This window comes from Rhopilema esculentum, chromosome 12 (assembly GCF_057945365.1).
Source record: "Rhopilema esculentum isolate cy_ngs chromosome 12, ASM5794536v1, whole genome shotgun sequence".
In the NCBI taxonomy this organism is placed as follows: domain Eukaryota; kingdom Metazoa; phylum Cnidaria; class Scyphozoa; order Rhizostomeae; family Rhizostomatidae; genus Rhopilema; species Rhopilema esculentum.
The window spans coordinates 9,162,493-9,183,990 of NC_142826.1; the positions used below are offsets into that span (position 1 = coordinate 9,162,493).

At 36.7% G+C, this 21,498-nt stretch overlaps 2 protein-coding genes across 3 annotated transcripts in view; both read left to right on the top strand.

Moving 5' to 3' along the window:
* Positions 1-21,498, top strand: part of LOC135681610 (carbamoyl-phosphate synthase [ammonia], mitochondrial) — a 30,537-nt gene that overhangs the window by 2,928 nt on the left and 6,111 nt on the right. For both annotated transcript variants that reach the window (XM_065196160.2, XM_065196161.2), the window contains exons 4-32: positions 1,625-1,769; positions 2,060-2,149; positions 2,592-2,648; positions 2,937-3,029; positions 3,555-3,644; positions 4,150-4,278; positions 4,433-4,539; positions 5,663-5,804; positions 6,124-6,201; positions 7,046-7,144; positions 7,754-7,849; positions 13,311-13,385; positions 13,838-13,952; positions 14,099-14,145; positions 14,282-14,392; positions 14,582-14,710; positions 15,197-15,418; positions 15,956-16,089; positions 16,583-16,706; positions 17,136-17,210; positions 17,598-17,684; positions 18,024-18,119; positions 18,464-18,585; positions 18,901-19,042; positions 19,833-19,898; positions 20,305-20,368; positions 20,586-20,656; positions 20,821-20,931; positions 21,324-21,448. In XM_065196160.2, the coding sequence (XP_065052232.2) occupies positions 1,625-1,769; positions 2,060-2,149; positions 2,592-2,648; positions 2,937-3,029; positions 3,555-3,644; positions 4,150-4,278; positions 4,433-4,539; positions 5,663-5,804; positions 6,124-6,201; positions 7,046-7,144; positions 7,754-7,849; positions 13,311-13,385; positions 13,838-13,952; positions 14,099-14,145; positions 14,282-14,392; positions 14,582-14,710; positions 15,197-15,418; positions 15,956-16,089; positions 16,583-16,706; positions 17,136-17,210; positions 17,598-17,684; positions 18,024-18,119; positions 18,464-18,585; positions 18,901-19,042; positions 19,833-19,898; positions 20,305-20,368; positions 20,586-20,656; positions 20,821-20,931; positions 21,324-21,448 (3,042 nt within the window). The remainder of the gene's footprint in view (positions 1-1,624; positions 1,770-2,059; positions 2,150-2,591; positions 2,649-2,936; positions 3,030-3,554; positions 3,645-4,149; positions 4,279-4,432; positions 4,540-5,662; positions 5,805-6,123; positions 6,202-7,045; positions 7,145-7,753; positions 7,850-13,310; positions 13,386-13,837; positions 13,953-14,098; positions 14,146-14,281; positions 14,393-14,581; positions 14,711-15,196; positions 15,419-15,955; positions 16,090-16,582; positions 16,707-17,135; positions 17,211-17,597; positions 17,685-18,023; positions 18,120-18,463; positions 18,586-18,900; positions 19,043-19,832; positions 19,899-20,304; positions 20,369-20,585; positions 20,657-20,820; positions 20,932-21,323; positions 21,449-21,498) is intronic.
* Positions 7,861-13,292, top strand: LOC135681611 (trace amine-associated receptor 4). The gene has a single exon (XM_065196162.2). The coding sequence runs from the start codon at positions 10,243-10,245 to the stop codon at positions 11,212-11,214; it is 972 nt and encodes a 323-aa protein (XP_065052234.2). The 5' UTR covers positions 7,861-10,242; the 3' UTR covers positions 11,215-13,292.

The following is a 21,498-nucleotide window of genomic DNA, read 5'->3' on the forward strand; positions in this document are numbered from 1 at the left end:
AGCCTTGTTTATCTTCTGACCTCAATGCTGTGATAATCTGATTATTTCTTATTCAATAGTCATGAAAGGATGAATAGTTTGTGAATCAGCTGATATAGATGGATTTTTATAAACCATTTGAGGAAAGCCAAGCCATGTTTAATAAAATGATTTCAAAAGATTTTGTAGACTTGTTCATTTGGGGTGACATTACAGAGTGTCAAATTGAAAAAAGATTAATCAATTTTCTGTTTGAAGCACTTAAGGTTGTTCATTGTTTAATAATTTTGAGTGAAGAAAGAAGTGGAAACCTTCAAAGGAGGGAAAAAAGATATTAAAAATAGCCAGAAATGATATTTTTGTATTTTTTAAGCATTGAAACTATGTTTGGGGTGTACATCTTAGAAATTTCTGTCTTTTATAGAGTCTTGATATCAAATTTATTTTTGAAAATCACATATTTATAGTTGCTAATTTACCCAAAGCAAATGTACTGGCAACATAAAAAAATTTATTTGTTTGTCAATTTGTTTTTCTATCTACATTTATCTAGTTAGTACAATTAGAACCCTTAACAGAGCCACAACCATATTACAGACCAGGAAGGCTAAAATATTTAGGAGGCTCGACATTGGATGTGACAATTTCTTGCTGGGTTTCAATACACCACTAAAAGCTATTTTGAATAGCAAATAGCACTCTTGACTAACTTCTAGTAAGGCATCATTCCAGCCACCTCATGCCTGTTAATGTTACTGTCAGTTTCAAACTGATGTTGTCCTCATTACAAAATCAATAACACATTACTAGCGTTTCCCCTCTTTTTATATGTCTATATACCTGGTAATGAATGCCAGTCAAGCAGTTAGATAATTGAATGTTTTCTTTATAATTTCTATACCAGTGTATTTCACTCAAGATCAGGGGCAAAGCCAAAAAAGTTTTTGGAGGAGTAAAGAATGATTTGCTCACAAAAAAGGGCATATCTCACTCTTTATAGGTGTAAGAAATGAAAGAGTGAAATCTTTAAAAATGTTTGTTTTTTGGCAAAACTTGTAATCTGTATTTGTCTTTGCAGCTTGCTTATTTAAGAAAGGCGGGTATACTATAAAGATTTTCAAAATGGATTGTAACTTAATTGTGTTATTCTGGTAAAGCTTTTGAGGAAATGCTCTGAACTATGTTTATATTCGAAAGTCCTATTTGCATATTTGCAATTAACATCATCTTTTATTTACAATCCCACCTTGCTAGCGACTTAGCAGATACAGATTCGAAGGTAAAGAACAATAGAATTAGCACCAAGCTGTGTAACCTATCTATATTTGAAAACATCTGCAGTATCTAAAAAGGACTTAAGTTTCATGAAGTAGACTAGAGATTGACGAACGTGATTAGACCTTTGGTCTTGAAGATTGAAAATATTATCTTTTGTGTGGCATTTTCAAAATAATTTGGATCTTTCTGCAAAAAACAGTCTAGTTTTCCATTTTTTATAGTTCCCAACCCCAAGAAATGTCTAGACCGGAGTCAAGTGTTAAAAAATGTGACTCGGCGCCAAAAAAGGCGAAATAAAAGTTACATGCTTGTCTTGTCTTGTCTCACAAGTTTTTCCAACCAACTTTACAATTTGAACCTTTTGTAGGTATCCCGAAGCAATGACGGACCCTAGCTATCGTGGTCAGATTCTTACTCTAACATACCCCTTAGTTGGGAACTACGGTGTACCGAGTACCACAGACAGAGATCAATATGGACTCCTTAAATACGTCGAGTCGGAAAACATTCAGGTTTGAGAAAACTCTTTGGAAATTTTCTTTAATGACGGTTTGGTGGCATTTTCAATGTTTTTTTATTGAAGATTCAGCAACCCGCTAATAAACTGTTCATTTTTTGCCTTTTCTCACTGTTTATTTCAATGCTCAATTTTTCAATAATGTGACGACATATTGCAAGCCACCAAAGCCCAATGTAGGAGCTATGGCGTAGTGTTGTTTTAAATGAAGATGAGATGCTCTGTGATGCATGTAGCTTCTGTTCCCCGTTTTATCAATTATTTATTTTTGTATTTTCTTATCAGGTCTCTGGGTTGTTGGTCCAAGATTATTCTCATTCGCATAGCCATTGGAATTCACAACAGTCGCTGTCAGAATGGCTTGTGCAGGATGGGGTATGTGCCACCCAACAGTTTAGGATGCCTCCAACCTTTCTCTGTAAAATGTTATGTCCGTCAACGATATGATATTAGCGTTTGGAAAGCAGTGCTCATTGAATTGGTGGATGGTACACGTTTACAAGAAGGGGGGGGGGGGGTGGCTACTATGGAACTTGCCCGAGGTCCATAATGAGTCTAGGGGGTAGAAGTAATTTAAAATCTATAAACGTTTTCCTTTGTTATGTTATATCAAACATTTCTCGTTCAAAGCCCCAGGGCGGATAGTTAGTCTTTTCGTTTGAGGTAGTCGGTTTTTAAAAGTGACAAACAGTGATCTACCATAGAGGAAAGAAACTATAAACTATTCTCAGAAACTGTTCTTCTTAACTGTAACAATCCAACGGCTGTATGAAAACAGTAAATGCTCTATGTTATTACTGTTTTCTTGCCGTAACAGGTTCCCGCACTTTATGGGATTGACACCAGGATGTTGACAAAAATTATCAGAGATAAAGTAAGAACTTTGAATTGCTTTGCTTGTCTGACTTTCCTGCCAATTTTATGATATTATGTTTTTTCATTTTTATTTCAATCTTGAACTAGTCGTCAACCCTGATTTACTTTACACTTTCCTTCCCATTTTATTACACTTTCCTTCTTAAACTCCACGTCAAAGTGCTTCAGTATTAGCAGATATGTTTCAACTTTTTCGTGTTATTTTGAAATTCTGCTGAACGTTATGACTTGTTTGACTCTATTAAATCAAGAATATTCTTTTAATCCAATGTTCAACGTGTTTTAGGGAACAGTGTTAGGCAAAATCGAGTTTGAAGACCAGCCAATTGAATTTGATGATCCGAATACAAGAAATCTCATTGCAGAAATTTCAACAAAGGTATGATCATAATTTTTTGCTAGTTACACTTGATTAATTCATCCCTGAGGCCTATGAATTAAGCTAATTCGTTAGATTTTTTGTCCTCAAAGGTGCATTGTGTCGAGTTGAAATACACGCTTTTTATAAAAACCATTAAATTTAAGTTCAGGCTGACTGTTCTTGATTATTTCGATAATCTGAGGCTCATTGTACTTAATTTGTTCTTAAATTAATAGGGTGTAAGCAGTCCTCGTTTTTGTGATAAAACGTTGTTCAAAATAAGTTTTTACTGTAGCTCAGCCTCAGCTTGTTCTTAATATTTGTTACGAGGCTCTTGTTCTTATAAAATTGTTCTTACAAAAAGAGTTTAGTATTTGTCTTTAGATTTCTAAGTCTGCATTTCAAGCTGCTTAGATCATAATTGGCTTACAAAGCGCTAAATACGGTATGGGCCCTACATAGCCCTGTTGTCCCTCAGCTTTCTCTATGCTTATCGTTTCAAATGAGCACCACTTCCTTAAACATTTCTTTTTGCTTTTTAAGGACGTTAAGGTTTATGGAAAAGGAAACAAGTATAAAATTATTGCACTGGACTGTGGAATAAAACAGAACATGATCCGGAATTTGCTAGTGGTATGCTTTTGTTTTTTGCTACTTTGGATTTCATCAAACTTGTAATGGTATTGCGTAGGAATTCATCATGGGTTTAAAAGGTAAGTTCCAAATGGAAAAACCATCTAGTTACAAATCATTTTCCCTGTTTGCTTTATTTTAAGCTGGAATAATAAGAATATTATGCTTTTTATCACTTCCTGTGATCCTGGACCCAGCTGCTGAAATAAACGCTAATATATATGAAGGGGCCATGAAGGGTAGCATGCATATATTTTCCCACCTCTCACCCTCATCCCCCGTCTAAAATTAAGTGTGATGTATGAAATTTAACTGCAGACATACTGGCACTGATTTGGGGATGGGGGAGATACAGAATCTCGACATCATCTGGTCCGGGAGTCTAAGTATGCTTATAAAATCTTAGAAACAATAGTTTGGTATTTTTTATTAAAGCTTTCGCTAGTTACTGATTGCAGTGTTTATACGTTTTTTATATGCTGATAAGATTCACTTGCTTTTCTAGAGGGATGCAGAGGTTCATGTGGTTCCATGGAACTATGATTACAGCAAAGACGATTACGATGGTCTCTTTCTTTCCAATGGTCCTGGGGACCCTGCTTATGTCGATTCTGCTGTGCGCGTTTTGCGAAAGGTGAGCAGAGCATGTCTTCTATAATATTGAATATTCCCTCATTTAGAGCACATATTTTGTTCAAAATGTTCGCCTGAATTTGTTCAAAATGTTGCTACCTTTCATCTTGCTTGGTATTTATCATTTTGTCGACTAACATGCTTTACTTCCCTAGGTAATTAAAGATGAAAGAAAGGAACCAATATTTGGCATTTGCATGGGGAATCAACTCACAGGCTTAGCCGCTGGAGCCAATACATACAAGCTTCCACTTGGAAATAGGTGAACGAGTTGACCATATCGAAGGCAAAGCTAATGCAGATTCTGCCGATATTACTTGGTTTCTAGGTTGGGCGAGAATATTTTAGCGAGCAAGTAGGTTAGGAACAGTAGACAAGCGCAACGAACTACAGCCCCAACTAGAAGTCTTGAAACGCTAAATTCTAATTGAAAGAGGCTCGACGAAATCCAATTTGAGTTCTTCGAGCCTCCACCTAACATCGAGGTCACTGTTTATAGCACAGTTTATTACGTTCTAATTAGAGATGGAATCCTATTGGCTAGTCCAACACGCTCTTGACAGCAACTCATCAAATTTAAATAAATCAGACAAGTACACACCTTAATGCATCAATTTTTCCAGAGAAGAGCAAGTTTAGCCATACCCCTTCCAACCTTAAAACAGTGCTGGTTTTCTATCAAACGACGTACAATATTAAGAAGTGCGTTTCTTCTTGTGACTTGTTAAATATTTGCCTAAACTATCATCATTGTTTCCTGGGGGAATGTGGGCTGAAGTAGTAGTATTCGGGGAAAGAAATAGAAAATATAAAGATAAGACTCAGTGTTGCAAGTAATTTTGGCAGACATTGTGGCTGTCGCAAAGAGCGTGTGGCAAATAAAGTGTACTGATGGTAGAGCAAACCTTTTTAAATGTATGAATGTCAGGGTTGGCTGTGACTACCGGCAGTGAATTTTTAAAAAGACAGATTTTAGATTTTTCCAAATGTATTTGATTTTCGTTCAAGAGAACTACATTATTCATGTTTTTACGAAATAATAAAGGTCTTAAGCTTGATGCATACGGAACACCAAACAGGGGTTTCAGACATAAGACAGTCGCATCAAGCATATACTGAAATTTTATTAGCCAGAAGCTTATCTCATGCAGAATTTCTTGCCAAAAAGTATTTCAATTTCATTCTGAACTGAACTGTTTGTTTTTTACTACTGACTGGCCTTGTCCAGATTTTGAATTTTTTTTTCAAAAATCTATTTATTGGAAAATGAAATTCTTCTTGCCATTTTTGCTTAGTATTGAAAACACTATCTTGTACTAGCACATCTTTCGTATATATACCACTGTTTATTTTCTCTTATTTTCTTATCATCGGTTTCCTTATAGAGGACACAATCAACCTGTCTTGAACATATTGAACAACAAGGCATATATTACGTCACAAAACCACGGATTTGCCATCGATGAGAAAACTTTGCCAGAAGAATGGATACCCTTGTTCCGCAACGCAAACGACCGATCGAATGAGGTACCTTTCCAATGAGCTTATTTATTGAAGAAAGCAGCATCTTTTTTTATTTTTTCTAAAATATGCCAGTAATTTAGGACAACTGTATTCATTTTACGCAAGCTTCCTGGTGATAATCCTCCAAAGTAAATGATATTGTTCACAACACTAAAATCTATTCTAATTCTGTTGACATTCTATCCTAAATTATTTTACAAGAAAGAAGTATTTTAACATTCAGTTAGGTTGGATAGTGTGTTACGTAGATAGAAGACTTGTTTTTACGATCACTGGACACAGTTTTCTTTCTTCTACGATGTGTTTTGTGTTTGTATTTCAGGGAATTATGCACAGAGATCGCCCCATTTTCACAGCTCAGTTTCACCCTGAGCATTTTGGTGGCCCAACCGACACAGAGGTAGGTTGAATCACCACCATTTGGGACTCATAACAAAAGGTGCAACCCTATTGGGCTTTGGCACCAAGAGCTCTTTGACTAATTTTTGGAAGGACCAAGTCCCTTCTGGAAGCTTCCAGGAAAGCACTTTATTTTCGCTCCTAAAATTTTTGCTGAATAAACAGCTCTTTCGGCGTTACTTGACCCGATATCATTTTACATAATCACTGCTGCCAAGATGAAATAATAAGTTCTTTATTTTATCTTGCTGCTGCCTATTCATTTTGCAATAGGCAGTTGAAAACCCTGGAATCTAAACAGATATTGCATCACTGGAATCTAAACAGTAAGGAATGGACACAGCCAGGTCCACCGGGAGCCTTTTGGGGCCTGGGGCAAAAAGCATTATGCATTCCGTTATTACGTCATCTAATCTGTGATGGCTGCTATTGCTGCTATTTCTATGAACTTTGTTATTACTTTCTGGGGCTCTTACTGCTCAGGGCCTGAGGTGGAATGTCCCTGTTGCCCCTCTCGAAGGGCCTTGGTACTGCCAGCGAAATTTGTTCCATTTTAATGCTCTGAGGGAGAAATCGGAACCAGCGTTAAAATGTATAAGTCTGTGTCTAAAGTTCGAATAGTGACAAATTATCTGCGAATGCTCTTGGAATCGACCTCTTTCAGGAAATGCTTTGTAAGTTTGATTAGATTTTATGTTGTTGTAGCCCCTATATCGCAATTCACGAGTGTTAAATCAATCCACCACTTCTGTTTATCTTACAAAAGGGGACTTTTAACCTACATTGCTGGATAGCAAGTGCGTTTTATTTGACATCAATCTAATATTTTACTTCTCTTTCAACAGTTTTTGTTCGACAGTTTCTTTGATCTGATTAAAAATGGCAGTCAGTCAGTAGCATCAGCCTTTCCTCCAGTCAAACCGATGCAAACTGACAACAAAAAGGTTTGTTTACCTGTTTTCTGCATTTGCCTTTTACACGTTGTTCCTTTTAACGTTTATTAATAATCGTCACAGCCGTAACATTTCATCAAACGGCATAGATATGTCGTTGCTAGTTTTTAGAATGTTATCAAGTTTGCATGGTTGATCACATTGAGTGCATGTTATTATGAAATCAACTTCACCTCTCCAAATGTTGCTAAAATTGTGTATACTACTTAAGTAATCATAAGCGTATTTGCAATCGGCTAAATATGAAGTTGTATCGCATGGTACTGCACCTGAAACTTTTCCAGCTAATGCGCATATCCTCGCATTTTTGGGTTGCAATTATGCTGCTCTGATATTAAATCACAGCCCTTCATGGTATTTTACTAAGCTCTTTTCAGAATAGTCCTTTTTTAAGCCAAATGTATGTTTCGAAAATATGTTTCAAATATGTATAGTGATAAAGGCTACAAATGATACAAAGCTTCTAATATCGAAACAGTGTTTTGTGAACCTCTCTAAGATTGTGTCTTTTTAATTTCTTATCATCAATCTTCTTTTACAAGCCAGCTTATATTCAGTTGTGGTCTATGGTGCACATTCCTATGACATAATTTTATTTAGATTAAAAAAGTCCTTGTTCTTGGCTCTGGTGGATTATCTATTGGGCAGGCAGGTGAATTCGACTACTCTGGATCCCAATGTGTCAAAGCATTAAAAGTGAGTCTCCAATATAATTGTCTAGTAACATTCGTGTAAATAAGCGACGTGACGTTTTTTAAAATGTGGGTATCTTTATATTGAAATTTATGGTGTAGTCACGAGGTAATAATGGGGAAATTTGCCCCCCCCCCCCCTTCCACCTTTGTCAAATTTCATCAATGCTGTTTCTTGACGTGTTTGTCAGTGGATTTACTTGTTCGTGTGTTTTAGGCAGGACCGTTTTTGATAACTTTCGATTGTTTGAGATGAAAAAGTTTAACTTGTATGAATATTTTCATTATCACTTTATCTACTTATCTATAAATTGCATAGTTTTGGTCGGATGAAAGGTCAGTATTTTCCAATTTTCCACAGTATAATTTCCTTTAGCCTGCCCGCCTTGAGCCTGCCATTAAACTGTTGATGATGTAACCAAATCTGTCTGAAAGCGGAAACATCTCGTCATCAAAGTACAATTGTCTGAAATAGGAGATTTACTGTTTTAGAAACACGAGGAGGCTCTATGCACTTTTTATAAACGCGTTTTCTCGACTGTGTCCAAGACAGGGTTCCTAGTTTCTGAATTACACACCAGATAGCACTTTCACATTTGCCACTTATCTGGTATGGCTTTCTTCAAGGCATTTTTTCAACAGACGGTGCCACTCGACAATGCCACCTTTTGGGCAAGGCAAAACGACCATACATCCCCTTATAGAAGAACCCCGTTAACGCGGTATAGGTTTTAAGAAACAAAGCAGTATAATTCTTTTCCGATTCACCCTGTTGATAGGGCCTTTTGTGTTAATTTCAGATAACCAGCTATTTTAGCGATATATTTATCCAGCAGTATCAAAACAGCATTTGATAGCGTAAAAGGATCTGCCAACATTTGATTGTTTTCATTAAATTCACAAATGGCCAAGATCGAATATTTGTTTGAAAGGGATCTTTCTGAAGAAATCTGCCGTCTAATCAATTTTTATCTACATGTGATGGGATTATTTATTGGTGTCCCAGTAGGAAGTCTTCTATTAAAATCTTTCCAATTATTCGTTTTTAAAACAACATGAATGTGAGAATCAACAAAGTCCCATTATTTCGCAATGAAATTGCTTCTTTTCTGTTGATCCCTTTTTTGTATATTTTCACAATGCTGAGTCTATTGAGAAACACGACTTAGACCCCGTTTACACTGTCCCGTGCAAGTTTGGAACCGTGACAAAACTGTCGCGGTTCGCCCTTGCGTTTACACTAGCACTGTGGAACCGTGACGATTTTGCTCTGCTATCCGGAACAGTTTTGACCCTGCTTTGAAAGCGAACGAATTTTGTACCGTCACGGTTCCGTTTTTGAACGGGACAGTGTAAACACCTATCCGAGACGATTTTGTCACGGATTCACAAAGAGGTCTTTTGTATGGCTGTTTCAGGTAATCGAGGCTTTGATTGTGGCGTAACTACGTTCTCAAATTCTGAAGAAAAGGGAATTCTGAAGAAAAGACGACCACAGAAAAGGCTTGTAGTGTTTCCCAGTCCAAGCCTTGATTGAACTTGGCAGTTTTGTAGTCTAAAATAACACTGAAAATTAAAGCCACCTTGTCTTTCGTCCAAGTAAAGTTTTAATCGGCCTTCCGCTCCATTTTAACTCACAATAAAAATTCGATTGTTGACTTCAGCGGCAAAATAAAAGCCTTGGTTGACTAAATACAGCTTCTTCTAAACAATGTTCTACCATTAAATTAAGGTCGTACCGGTACAGTGTAAACGGAACGGCTAAACGGAACAATATGGAACCGCGACAGTGTAAACACTTGCGAACCGTAACGGTACAAAATTGTCCCGGGACAGTGTAAACGGGGTCTTAGTTCCCTTTCAACTGTTTACTCGTCTGAAAGGAGTTTACATCCGGTAGTGGGTATTGATTCAAATTCCCCTCGGATCAAGATCCAAGCCATTTTCAATCGGCGTAGGCTTTTTGTTTTGCTATGTAATCCCGTTGCATCGATGACGTCATTGCGCGAGTTTTAGAGCTAGTCCATGTGCTGCAGGTTAGGGTCCATCTAGATTTACGAGGATGAAGAATGCGGTGTCTCGCCTAATGCTCGAATTACCTCTGTTCTAGTCTGAGTGTAGGCGGACTGGATTCTTCGTACCACGAAAACATTAAAACCGGAATGTTATGACATTGGTAGAAAAGTTATCAGAAATTTTCTTTTTGAAGGATTACGATAGAGATCAGACTGCTTGCGTAGTACGAGTAGCATTGCTGTTATTTTGAAGACTGACAAAAGCGGGTGAATATATTTGTTTTTCCGTGAACAGCTGGTCCCAATCTCAAGACTCGAGCTCATTATTAAAAAGTTTCAGGAAATATTAACGGCAGACGCGGCCAACTTGAATTCAGTGCACATGGATAAAACCAACAGCTCCGAAGTGGGCAGGCTTGCGTGCTTTGGTCTCAAGACAATTCTATTTGAGAGTAAAAGCTCTGTCGTAATCACAGCAATCGGAGTTTCAATATTCAATACGATACTTGCATTCACTGCAACATTTGGGAATGGTTTGATGATATTCGTCTTGGCCACAAAACGGAGTCTCAAGTCGCCATCAAATCTTCTTATTTGCAGCTTATGTGTGACAGATTTCATCGTTGGTCTTATTGTTCAACCATTGCATGTTGTCTCGCGTGTTTACGAGATTCGCGGGATTCACCTTTGCAAAGTAAAGCTTACCTACGCTTACTTCGCCTTTTTATGCAGTGGTGCCTCGTTTTTAAATGTCACTCTCATAAGCATGGACAGATGCTATGCTGTATGTCGTCCATTTCTTTACGAAGCAAACGTCACAACGAAGAAGTATTCAGTTGCAGTCGCTGTAATGTGGGCATCCTGGAGTGCCTTGACACTGCTTCCTTTTGTTGGCGTCATCAGCACCAAGAGCTATAATCTCGTGCTTTTTCTGGCCCTAATCGCCTGTATTGTGGCAATTTTCATTTGTTACGGTTGCATTTACGTCGTGGCGAAACGACTGAGAAATGCAGTAGCTCCTCCCGCGTGTATAGGTAGCGATAAAGAAGGAAAGACTGTCGTGAAGAGAGCCAATGAACAGCGAAAAACAAACACCGTGGCTATACTCATAACAATATTGATTCTTTGTTATGCACCAAATGTAACTTGTGGCTTGTTGGAGAGTGTTCTTGGATTCAGTTTGGATTTGGCGTACGTCGCGTGGCATTGGACTGGCCTACTTGTTTTTGCGAATAGCTCATTCAACCCCCTCCTTTACTGCATAAGGAGCAGTGACATTAGACGAGTTGTCTACCGCGAGATTAACCGAAGAACCGGACTTCTTAGTCAAAACGTAGGCTCCACTGTGACATGAGGATGTTTCCTTTACTGTAGATGCCAACTTTTAATGACAGTTTAATTTATTCTTTTGAATTTGACAGCGTTCTAACGTTATTTATTTGTCAACTTATTAAGTAACATCAATGAGCGAGCTATTTGTTAAACAAAGTCATATCAGTATATTTCTTGAAAGGAATAATGGATTGAAGAAAAGTATGCAATATAGAAAATAAAGTTTTTTATTTAGTTTAACGCACAATTTACGATAATTTTATATTCCAAGAATAGATTATCATCGTTGCTGAACAAGTGTGGTGTTGGTTAACAATTGATTTGTTCTACAAAACATATGGTAGCTTGACGTAATCATAGTTCATAATTTTTGTCAAAAACCGCTCTCTGATCATTTGATTTGAACTTTGATTAGAAAAAGCTTGAAGGATGATACAAAGTGAATTGGAAGTCAAATCCTGATAAACAGAGTATAAACTTCGTGTTTCGGTTATTTGAAATCACCTGCATATGTCTTAAGTTTCCCAAATTTTTCAATGAGCGTGTTGATAAAACTCATTTTTCGTCAGAAAAGGAAGTTTAAAGTCCAATAAGCTATGACCAGTTAAAAAAGCTATGCAAAACTGAGACTTTGTAATGTAACCCAAGTAAATCAATAGAAGATGCATAATTTTGCTTTCTTAAAGGCGTAAGTTTCTTTAGTCTTTAGCAGCTCTAAAACTGAATGTAAGTTTGATTGGCAGAGCTTGTTCCCACTTCTTTATTTCGTATACAAAGTTGAAATTTCTTCGTTTCTTTGTAAATCTGTTTATCTTGAACTTGTGTTACCATTTGACTAGACGCCTTGTGTCTAAAGCGATGCATTAATCACAAATGAAGGTATTACGTTGTTCCACATATTCAGCTGTTGTGTCCGGATTTTCATTTGGGACAGGGCGTGTGGGTTACAATACTGTGACGTAATTTCTATATGAGATTATGTACCTGGTGTAATCGCTTTGGAAATGATTAAAACATAATCGCTTTGATTATGTATCCGAGTTTCGCTTTGGAAATTAAGATAGGATAAAAAAGATTTTATAAAAACGAACAAATGTTGAACGATAAAGAACTACATGCATGTAATGTATATCAATATGTCTATGCATGAAATGTGAAGAATTAACATATATATGTATATAGCATCTTAGGCACAATATATTTAGGATTCGATGCAGATTCCTGTGGAAATACGACTCTTTGTAGCTCCAGCACACAGACTCTCTTTTAGGAAGTCTTTGATTTTTGAGAGGAGATTGTTAGGAAATTTTTGCTTCGCAATTGAATAACGTGTTGCGTGGTTTCAAAACTAATATCTGATAAGTTAGTGTGGGCGGATTCCCGCTCATTTTATACAATATTAATCATCGACCCTTAGGCTTGGTTTCGTATCAAATGACATGCATTTTTTGTCAGCGTGTATCACTATTGAGTTTCTTATGAATGTTTGCCACTTCATTAACCAAATCCCTTCGCAATTCATGGGACAGTTAGAACGCTGACCTGACGACACTAACAGTTGTTTTGAAATCATTCAGTTAGATTCATAGAGGGTCTGAAGGGGTAACGTGGCAATTCTAGAACCCTTCAATTGGAATTCCTATACTGGGGCAGGGCTTTTGTCCAGCTGGGATTGAAGAAAAGTGGTTTTAGCAATACATTTGAAAGGGTATTTTCTTCATTCAACGTTAAATCAAGCCGTTTTCTAAATGCTTTAAAACAAAAAAGATGTCGATTTACCAGTTGAAAGCAATGAAATTGTCAGCAAGAATAGCTCATGGTTTTTATCGCTTTGGGTATTTCTTTGAGGGGAACCACCAAATAACATTTGTCCCAGCTGCCAAAAGAGGTTTGCTGATGGCTTAAAACTGTTATGGACTCTGCTCGTGATCTTACGGGCTTCTGTTATCACTAGCTGCCTACCACTTGTTTTGTATATTTGTTATTTGGAACTCAAAAGTACGTTTGTCTTCAGCACTGCATTTTACTATTAGTCAGCATCGAATCTCCCGTTGAAAACTGTAAATTCAAAAAGAATTAATTGAACAAACCTTAATTTGTTTCCTGATTTTTTTCTAGGAAGAAAACATTCAAACAATTTTGATGAACCCAAACATCGCTTCGGTGCAGACAAATGCAGAAGGAGAAAAACAGGTATCCTTTAGATTAGTTAACTTGGTATTTGGTGTTCTGACAACATTTTATTTCTTCCTAACATTTACTGTTGCTATTAGGATTTTGTGAATAATGATCTGGTTACTATTCCGTTGATGTATCACGGTACTAGGCCGTTTGTGTAGTTTGAGACATGCATTTAGTTGCTAATAGTAACGCAAGATAATGTTTTGACCTGAAATAAAAGTATGCAGTCCATCCAGTTATTGACACAATCATCTCTCCTAATTTTACTTTTTTGATATTTTTTTCGATATTGTCAGCATTATGTAGTATTTAATTCATTCTTTTCGTCTGTTATCATGTAAAGCAATGTTTACAAAATACACCGATGCAATTTCTATACAATTTCTGGTTATCGTGCTCAATGAATAATATGTTCACTTTGATCTCATTTGGCTCTATCAAGTGCTTATTCTGTTTTATTTTAGGCAGATACAGTCTATTTTGTCCCCGTGACAACAGATTTTGTTGAAGACGTCATTCAGAGAGAAAGGCCTGATGGTATAATTTTGTCAATGGGAGGCCAGACTGGATTGAATTGCGGTAGGTTTCGAATTAGTCTCGTGTCAAATGCTACCTCGTATGGAATCCAACGCTATAGAAATTTTCCAATATTACTTTCAAATAATAAGATATCGTTAGATATATCTAGATGTTCTTGATTATTTTTTTCTTTTTTGATCTTTAAGGTGTTGAGCTTCATCGTCGTGGTATCTTGGAGAAATATGGAGTAAAAGTAAGCGATTTTTTAATCTACTATCATTTCTAGATCCTTTTTACTGATTATTCATCGCTAGATTTTGCTAACTCGCCAAGCTAGTTGTATTCTTATCCTTTCAACTTCTGAAACTTTATACTTTGCATTACTGTAGGTCCTTGGTACCCCTGTGTCGTCAATCGAGGCCACAGAAGACAGAGACATATTTGCCAAGAGGCTTCAGGAAATTGGGGAAAAACTAGCACCGAGTATCGCTGTGGAAACAGTAAGATATTTCGTTATTTCGTGAACGATCATTGAAGACATGGTTTAAAATAAAAGATTTCTGTTTGTGTTTGCAGTTAATTGATTAAATTACACATCAACAAACCGTAAGAAAGTTTCTTGCAAAGATGGGATATGAATCACAATCAGCGCAGGTTTTCGAGTTAATTTTGTGATGTTTTCATTTCAGCTTGAGGATGCCTTATCTGCTGCTGACAAAATTTGCTACCCTGTCATGGTACGTGCAGCCTATGCCCTAGGTGGCTTAGGATCAGGTCTCTGCAATAACAAAGAAGAACTCACTAATACAGTCAAGCATGTATGTACTAATTTGAATTCAGTTCAGTTCATGTAGTTCAAGATTCATTTATTTGCTATGTCTATTCTAATTTTGATTATTTATGTATCACTTTTCTATGTAATAATAGACATTCGATAATCTTTATCTTGGGATTCCCTCTTTTCAAAAGCAGATGATGTCAATTCTATCATGAAAAGCTTAATAAATTATGTTCTTTAGACTCAATGGACATGAAAAGCTACTTCAATACAATCTCATTTTGTTATTAAATTAAAGATTTCACCCTGAACACAAAAAGTCAGTTTTTCATTAAACATGAAGTATTTAGTACTGAAAATTTCGATCGATCATGCGACATCCGCCAATGCGATCATCCGACAACGGGCCGTGTACAGCCTGACTATACGGCATCGCTCACGATATAAATTACCGGCAAAAGTTTTCGTTAATACTTGGAATCAGTTGTCTGTGCCAGTCGTATGACGTTTGTTGTCAATCCAATAGGCTCTTGCCCTTTCCAACCAAGTTTTGATTGAGAAGTCTTTGCTGGGCTGGAAAGAAGTCGAATACGAAGTGGTGCGTGATGCTTCTGACAACTGCGTCACTGTTTGCAATATGGAAAACTTTGATCCACTTGGTATACATACTGGAGATTCCATTGTTGTGGCACCAAGTCAAACTTTGTCAAACCGGGAATATCATATGCTGCGAGAAACTGCTATCAAGGTATGTCCTCTCCATGCCAAGCAATTTTTTACATCATCTTTTATATAAACCTGAATTTAGGCCAGTTCAACTGTTAATAACTTTGTCATTAAAATTTGATCGTTTTGCTTTTCACACGTTCCTTCTCCTGCAGTTTTACCTACAATAGTTCTCGGGTAATTTTATCACATTTGAAAAACCAAGAGATATTTTGCATGGGAGAGGTTTCACTTTCTAGCCTTCCCCAAATTACGTCATATGTGCGGCCGCGTGCAATGCATTGTTGGTTTTGTAGTCACGCGTTGCCTTGTTACATTTGTTTACATATTGACATAGCGACACTTGCCTGCGTAAAACTTCTGCGTAAATCTTAAAATTTCTGCAGAGTCGAAAACATTTTTTTAGGCATTCAAGTAGGAGATTATCTAGATTTAATAGGCAAAGAGACACAAGACAAATCAGTCGGATTGCATTACAAAGAGAAATATACACACAGTCTGATTGCTCTTTAGATATTCTTTATATTATTTTTAAGATTACGTTTTTGCCATCTTTAAGGTTGTTCGTCATTTTGGCATTGTTGGAGAGTGCAATATTCAATACGCGTTGCACCCGGAGTCACTGGAATACTGCATCATCGAAATCAATGCCAGGCTGTCAAGGAGTTCAGCTTTAGCATCAAAGGCTACAGGGTATTTTAATCGCTTTTTGAGTCATTTTTTATCTGCGTTTAAGCTTTCCGTTTAAGCTAAGCCCCGACCAAATTCTTACCACTCTTGATTTTACAACGCTCATTTTTTACATAGTGAAATGTCAATAGCGTTTGGCCACCCGTCTTTGAAATTGTGATACATTCGCTCGACTGGGCATCAAAATACAAAATGACTATACTGCCCCAAGTTGTCAAAAGCAAAGGACATTTGAATCAATGCTGAAAACGAGATCTATACATCTAAAGTTGGCTAGGTTAGCGATATCTATATTCCAAGCACCAATCTCTCTCTGTATAAAGATTGATTCAAATCATTTTCAACACAACCATGATAAGTAGAGTCCCAGGTTTTTAGTTTGTGTAGAGGGAGTCATTTAAACGTTACAACTTCAATTTGAAATGATCGAAAGGTATCATTTGAACTTATAATTATTCATGGACAATAACCTTACCTGGATTCGTTTATTTTTCAGCTACCCGCTAGCTTTCATTGCGGCAAAACTCGCCCTTGGTATTGATTTGCCCTCACTTGAAAACTCGACAACCAAGAAAACGACTGCTTGCTTTGAGCCAAGTTTGGATTATATTGTAACAAAGGTATTTTGATGGTTTCAAATCTTTGCGCAGGACAGTGCTTACACGAGTGTAGAAATATCATTTCAGAACTTTTATCCTACCCCTTTCACAGTTTAAGTAACTGGAAAGAGCTTCTTGTCAACCCAGCTTCGTATGAGCATTGTTGTTACCTTACCATAGTGTTTGAGATAGGAAATCATGAAAAGCTATAGAAAATTGTACTTTCTTCCAGCATGAGCACAGAGTTTGAGTCTAAAAATTTATCATAAGCTAGATAACAATATTTGTATCCTTCCTTCGTCTCTTTTATCCTTCGTCTCTTTCCTATTTGCATCCTTGAAAGCTACCTTCTTTTTGTTCACCATTTTTCTTGGTTAAAATTTTACTGTCAGTGGTTCATATTTTTATTCTTCGATCTTTCTTATTTTTGTCTTTTTTGTTTTCCATCAGATTCCACGATGGGACCTTGATCGTTTCCACTTGACATCAAAGCAGATTGGCAGCTCAATGAAGAGTGTTGGTGAGGTGAGTGCTGTTAAAACCTTGCTTCTTTGAAACCTCTAATGTCACTTTCCAGAATGTTTTCTTTTACTTAACCATTTATATTGGGGAAATTGGTGTTAGGGAATCGAATCTAAAACCATGTTTATCTGTGTTGTTGATGTTGTAAATGATATTCTTGGAATATGGCAGTAATGCGCAGAATCGTTGTTTTCAGTTGGTTGATGCTGAGCAATTTATTTTATCAAAATAAACAATCGTTTTTTAGATTGACAAGCACATCTTTTTTGGTTTCAGAAATATTTTAAAATTCTGAATTTAACAATTAAAATTAGCAATCAAATGTTTGTCTTTGCATGATTTGGCTTATAGACTAAGGCATGATATTCAGAACCCTCGCTCCTTCTGCAGGTGATGGCAATCGGTCGATCATTTGAAGAAAGCATCCAAAAAGCGATGAGGATGACTCACCCAGCTCTTGATGGCTTTACTTCACAGGTATCGTATCTTCTGTTTTTTGTGCACTTAAAGCCAGCTCTAACTAGGTGAATTTCGTCATGAGACCCTACTCACTACAGGCCTGTATTCGTCTTGGCAAGAGATCTATAACGAATAACTGCCCAAGCAGTCAGCGATCATGATATTCATATTTGGAGGTTAAGTGCTTCATTATGTGAAACTGGACATAAGGAATAATCTGTATCCCTTGTTAAATCAGACCGAAAATCTTACTTCTATTCCCTAATTGACTGGGCATCTTTATTGATATGTTTTTTGCCATTCTGGTATGCTGTTGTTGGTGAAAATGACATGAAGTGCCATTTACTTTCCCTAAAGGCGCCTGGTGACAAAAGTGACAATTTAATTCCAACAGAGGAACTTGACAAACGCTTGATTGTACCTTCAAATACAAGAATATTCTCTATTGCAAAGGTAAGAGTCATTGCTTTCCGTAACAATAAACGCGATGTTATTAGTTGTAGATATTCAGTTTAAATAAATGCTGATTTTATGGCTTACATAGTTAATACCTGGCTTCATCGCTTGTCTTTGTCTGCAAAAAGTTCTTGTTGTTTTCGGCTATGAAAAGAAACAATTTTGCCAAACTGTTTATAATTATCGAAAAAGTTATCGTAATAAAACTAAGTTACTGTTGATTTCTTTAACAGTTTAACCATTGCAGAGATTACTATGAACACTTCAGAATTTTATCCACATCTAAAGTATAAAATAAGATAATTGATAGGCAATGTATTGATAAAACGTCTACTTTCTAGGCATTCTCCCAGGGATATACAGTTGATCGTATAACCGAACTCACAGGCATCGATAAGTGGTTTTTGCACAAACTTGAAGACATTTTTCATCTTGAAAAGGACATCAAGGCTGCTGGATCATTGTGAGTTTTTTAGAGCGTTACTTTTCTTTACGTGAGAAAATGCACCAATAATGATATAATTTTGTGTGCTTGAACATTTGCAAGGTTTTGCGAATAATTAAGGAATAATACTTCCTTTAAGGAATTATATCTGTCCATAAACAGCTTTTTTTGTTGGAATTAAGGTTCCTTCATTTTCAAGTATTATAACAGTTATTTAGCGCCTAGTATATTTACTATAAAATCCAGAGAATAAATGTTTACAGTTTCTGGAAATATTGTTGTTGTTCTCTTACGAGTTTTACACGTACTGACATGCAAAAAATTTCATTTTAGAGATAAAATATCAGAAGAAATGATGCTTGAGTCGAAGAAGTTGGGAATGTCAGACAAACAGATGGGTAGAATTCTTGGATTGCCTGAAAATGACGTCAGGGTATCAAGAGTGGAAAAGGGAATCAAGCCCTGGGTTAAACAGGTACGAATTTACGAAAGTTGCAGTATGTTAAGTGTAGATAGTGTATATTTACATAATATACTGTGTGGCAAGAGCTTTTTTAATATTGTGCAAAATCTTTGGTGATTTACTATATCTCCTTTCCATTTATTTGGCTTGTAATTGAATTGAAGTTACTCCTAGTCATATTTCGCGGAGGTCTAAAATCTCGCATAGTTGCGTTTTCTAAACGTATACTATGTAACTTGGCACACGCTTGCTGATGTGCGGTTTTGGAAAGGTTGCGCCTTTTTGTTGTGGAGGTAGTAGCATTAATTAGATAGCATTTTTCCTATTTTAGTAATAATGTTACAATAATAAACTAGTCAGTAAACTACATAAAAAGAATTTTTCCGCACCACAAGGACGACCCTGAGGAGGGCAAAAGAAAACAACAACAAAATGGTCATCAACTTAAAAAAGTGAACTAGATTTCCTTACCTTCCTTGAGCATAACGAGGCTAGAAGAAGGGAATGTGTACCCAGTGACGGGAAAAGAGCTTTTTGTATAGTGGGTATTGAAGTTCGAATTTCTTTACAGAGTGGCCTATCTCCTTCTACTTGCTACACAAATAATATCCGATTGATTTTCTGAGTCACTTCGAGAAGGGGGGAGGGGGCGTGGGGGCTGGTAGAAGCTGAAAAGTCTGAGAATTGGCATAGCACATACAGTAACCGAAATCGCATTCAATAATAAATATTAGCCAAACATAACTAGATCATAGTAGCAAAACATGAAGTTGTAATTCGCCACTGCTTTGTTTCTTTGCAGATTGATACAATGGCAGCAGAGTACCCAGCCGCTACCAATTACCTGTATTGCACTTACAACGGATCGGTAAGACCTGCAATGAATTTTTATTTAAAGAAATACAATAAAAAATGCAGCACTTTTGCTTGCAATATGAGCTGCAGAAGGAGGAATTTCGAAATGACCTAATTGTTATTTCTAATTATTGCAAGTAAATAGATCCTTAATTTATATGCCTCTTTCGTATTTTCTTTTAATTTTTCTGATGAAGCACCATTTTGAGGATGGCGTTTATAGGAAAGATACTTTTATTTTTATGTTTCTAATGAAAGCAGAAGATGAGAAATAGAGTATAAATGTTGAGCAATGATAGCTTTGTTTCTGGTGAAATTTGTTTTTTTACTAAGTAGTTGACAAACTAGTAATTTTTTGATAAATATCTTTCCTTTGAACTTTTTACTTCTATAAAGGCTCCCTCTATTGTTTTTTGCAGGAACACGACATCGGCTTTAATGATAAAGGAGTAATGGTCCTTGGATGTGGTCCATATCATATTGGTAAGAAGTTTGATAAAATGTCTTGTGATGAATCCTTTGTTTTAATTTATCCGATTGATTTTTTTTTACATTACTTGATATCGATGACAAGGGTTAGATTTTCCTATGTGTTTTCAACAATAACTATTTTGCTCCGTTTGCTTGCTTCTGCTAACTAAATATGAAATACTTTAGTGGCTACAACTCTTTTATAACATCACAACTACTCTGATTCTAGGTAGCAGTGTTGAATTTGACTGGTGTGCTGTCTCCAGTATCAGAGCTTTGAGAGAAATGGGCCACAAAACAGTAAGTGTTTTTATCATAACAGCTGTTGCTGTTGATGCTGATAGCTTTGTAGGTAGATACTTCATGTAATATCCATGAATATGAAAAAACAATAGTGCAGCTGGCCCTATTTGAAGGAACCTCAGAACTATTTATCATTGCTAGCTATCAATTTCTTGCTTTAGATCGTTGTCAACAACAACCCAGAAACTGTGAGCACAGACTACGATGAGTGTGATCGACTGTATTTCGAAGAGTTAACGCACGAAAGAGTCATGGATATTTACGATGCTGAGGTAGTGATTCCAATTGGTATTTGTAGCTTAAATGAGTTGAGGATATCGAAATCTAAACCTGCTGACGAGGTGCTTATGTCAAAAAGACCTTTTAAAGAGAAGGTCTACTGTGCTTGTATGGTTTTTTATGATGATGTTTTGCAACTTTAAACTGGGCAATGGAAGACTCAAGGCCCACGCCACCGGGCCATCCCTCCCCAACTAGTAAGTAGTTGTAGAGCTGCAGTAAAAGGGAAAAAGCCTTGGCCCCCTACTTTTGCTAGCCTTAGCCCCCACTTTCAAATTCGTAGCTTAGGCCCTGAAACTTTGTATCTTTGCTCCATTTTTATTTGCCTCTGCTATCTTAACGTTCATAGTTTTCTTGACATTGTTTCTTCTCTGGTCTTTTACAGAAGTCTTCTGGAGTGATCATTTCTGTTGGTGGTCAGATACCCAACAACCTTTGCATGCCGCTTCACAACAGTGGGGCGAACATCCTTGGCACTTCACCACTGATGATTGACAGAGCTGAAGAGAGGTACACGTGACTTCCATTTCTTATTTTACACTATTCAGGTATTGTTTATT

Bases quoted from the DNA above. Each gene is read 5' to 3' on its own strand.
- LOC135681611 (XM_065196162.2), top strand. From the start codon at position 10,243: ATGGATAAAACCAACAGCTCCGAAGTGGGCAGGCTTGCGTGCTTTGGT.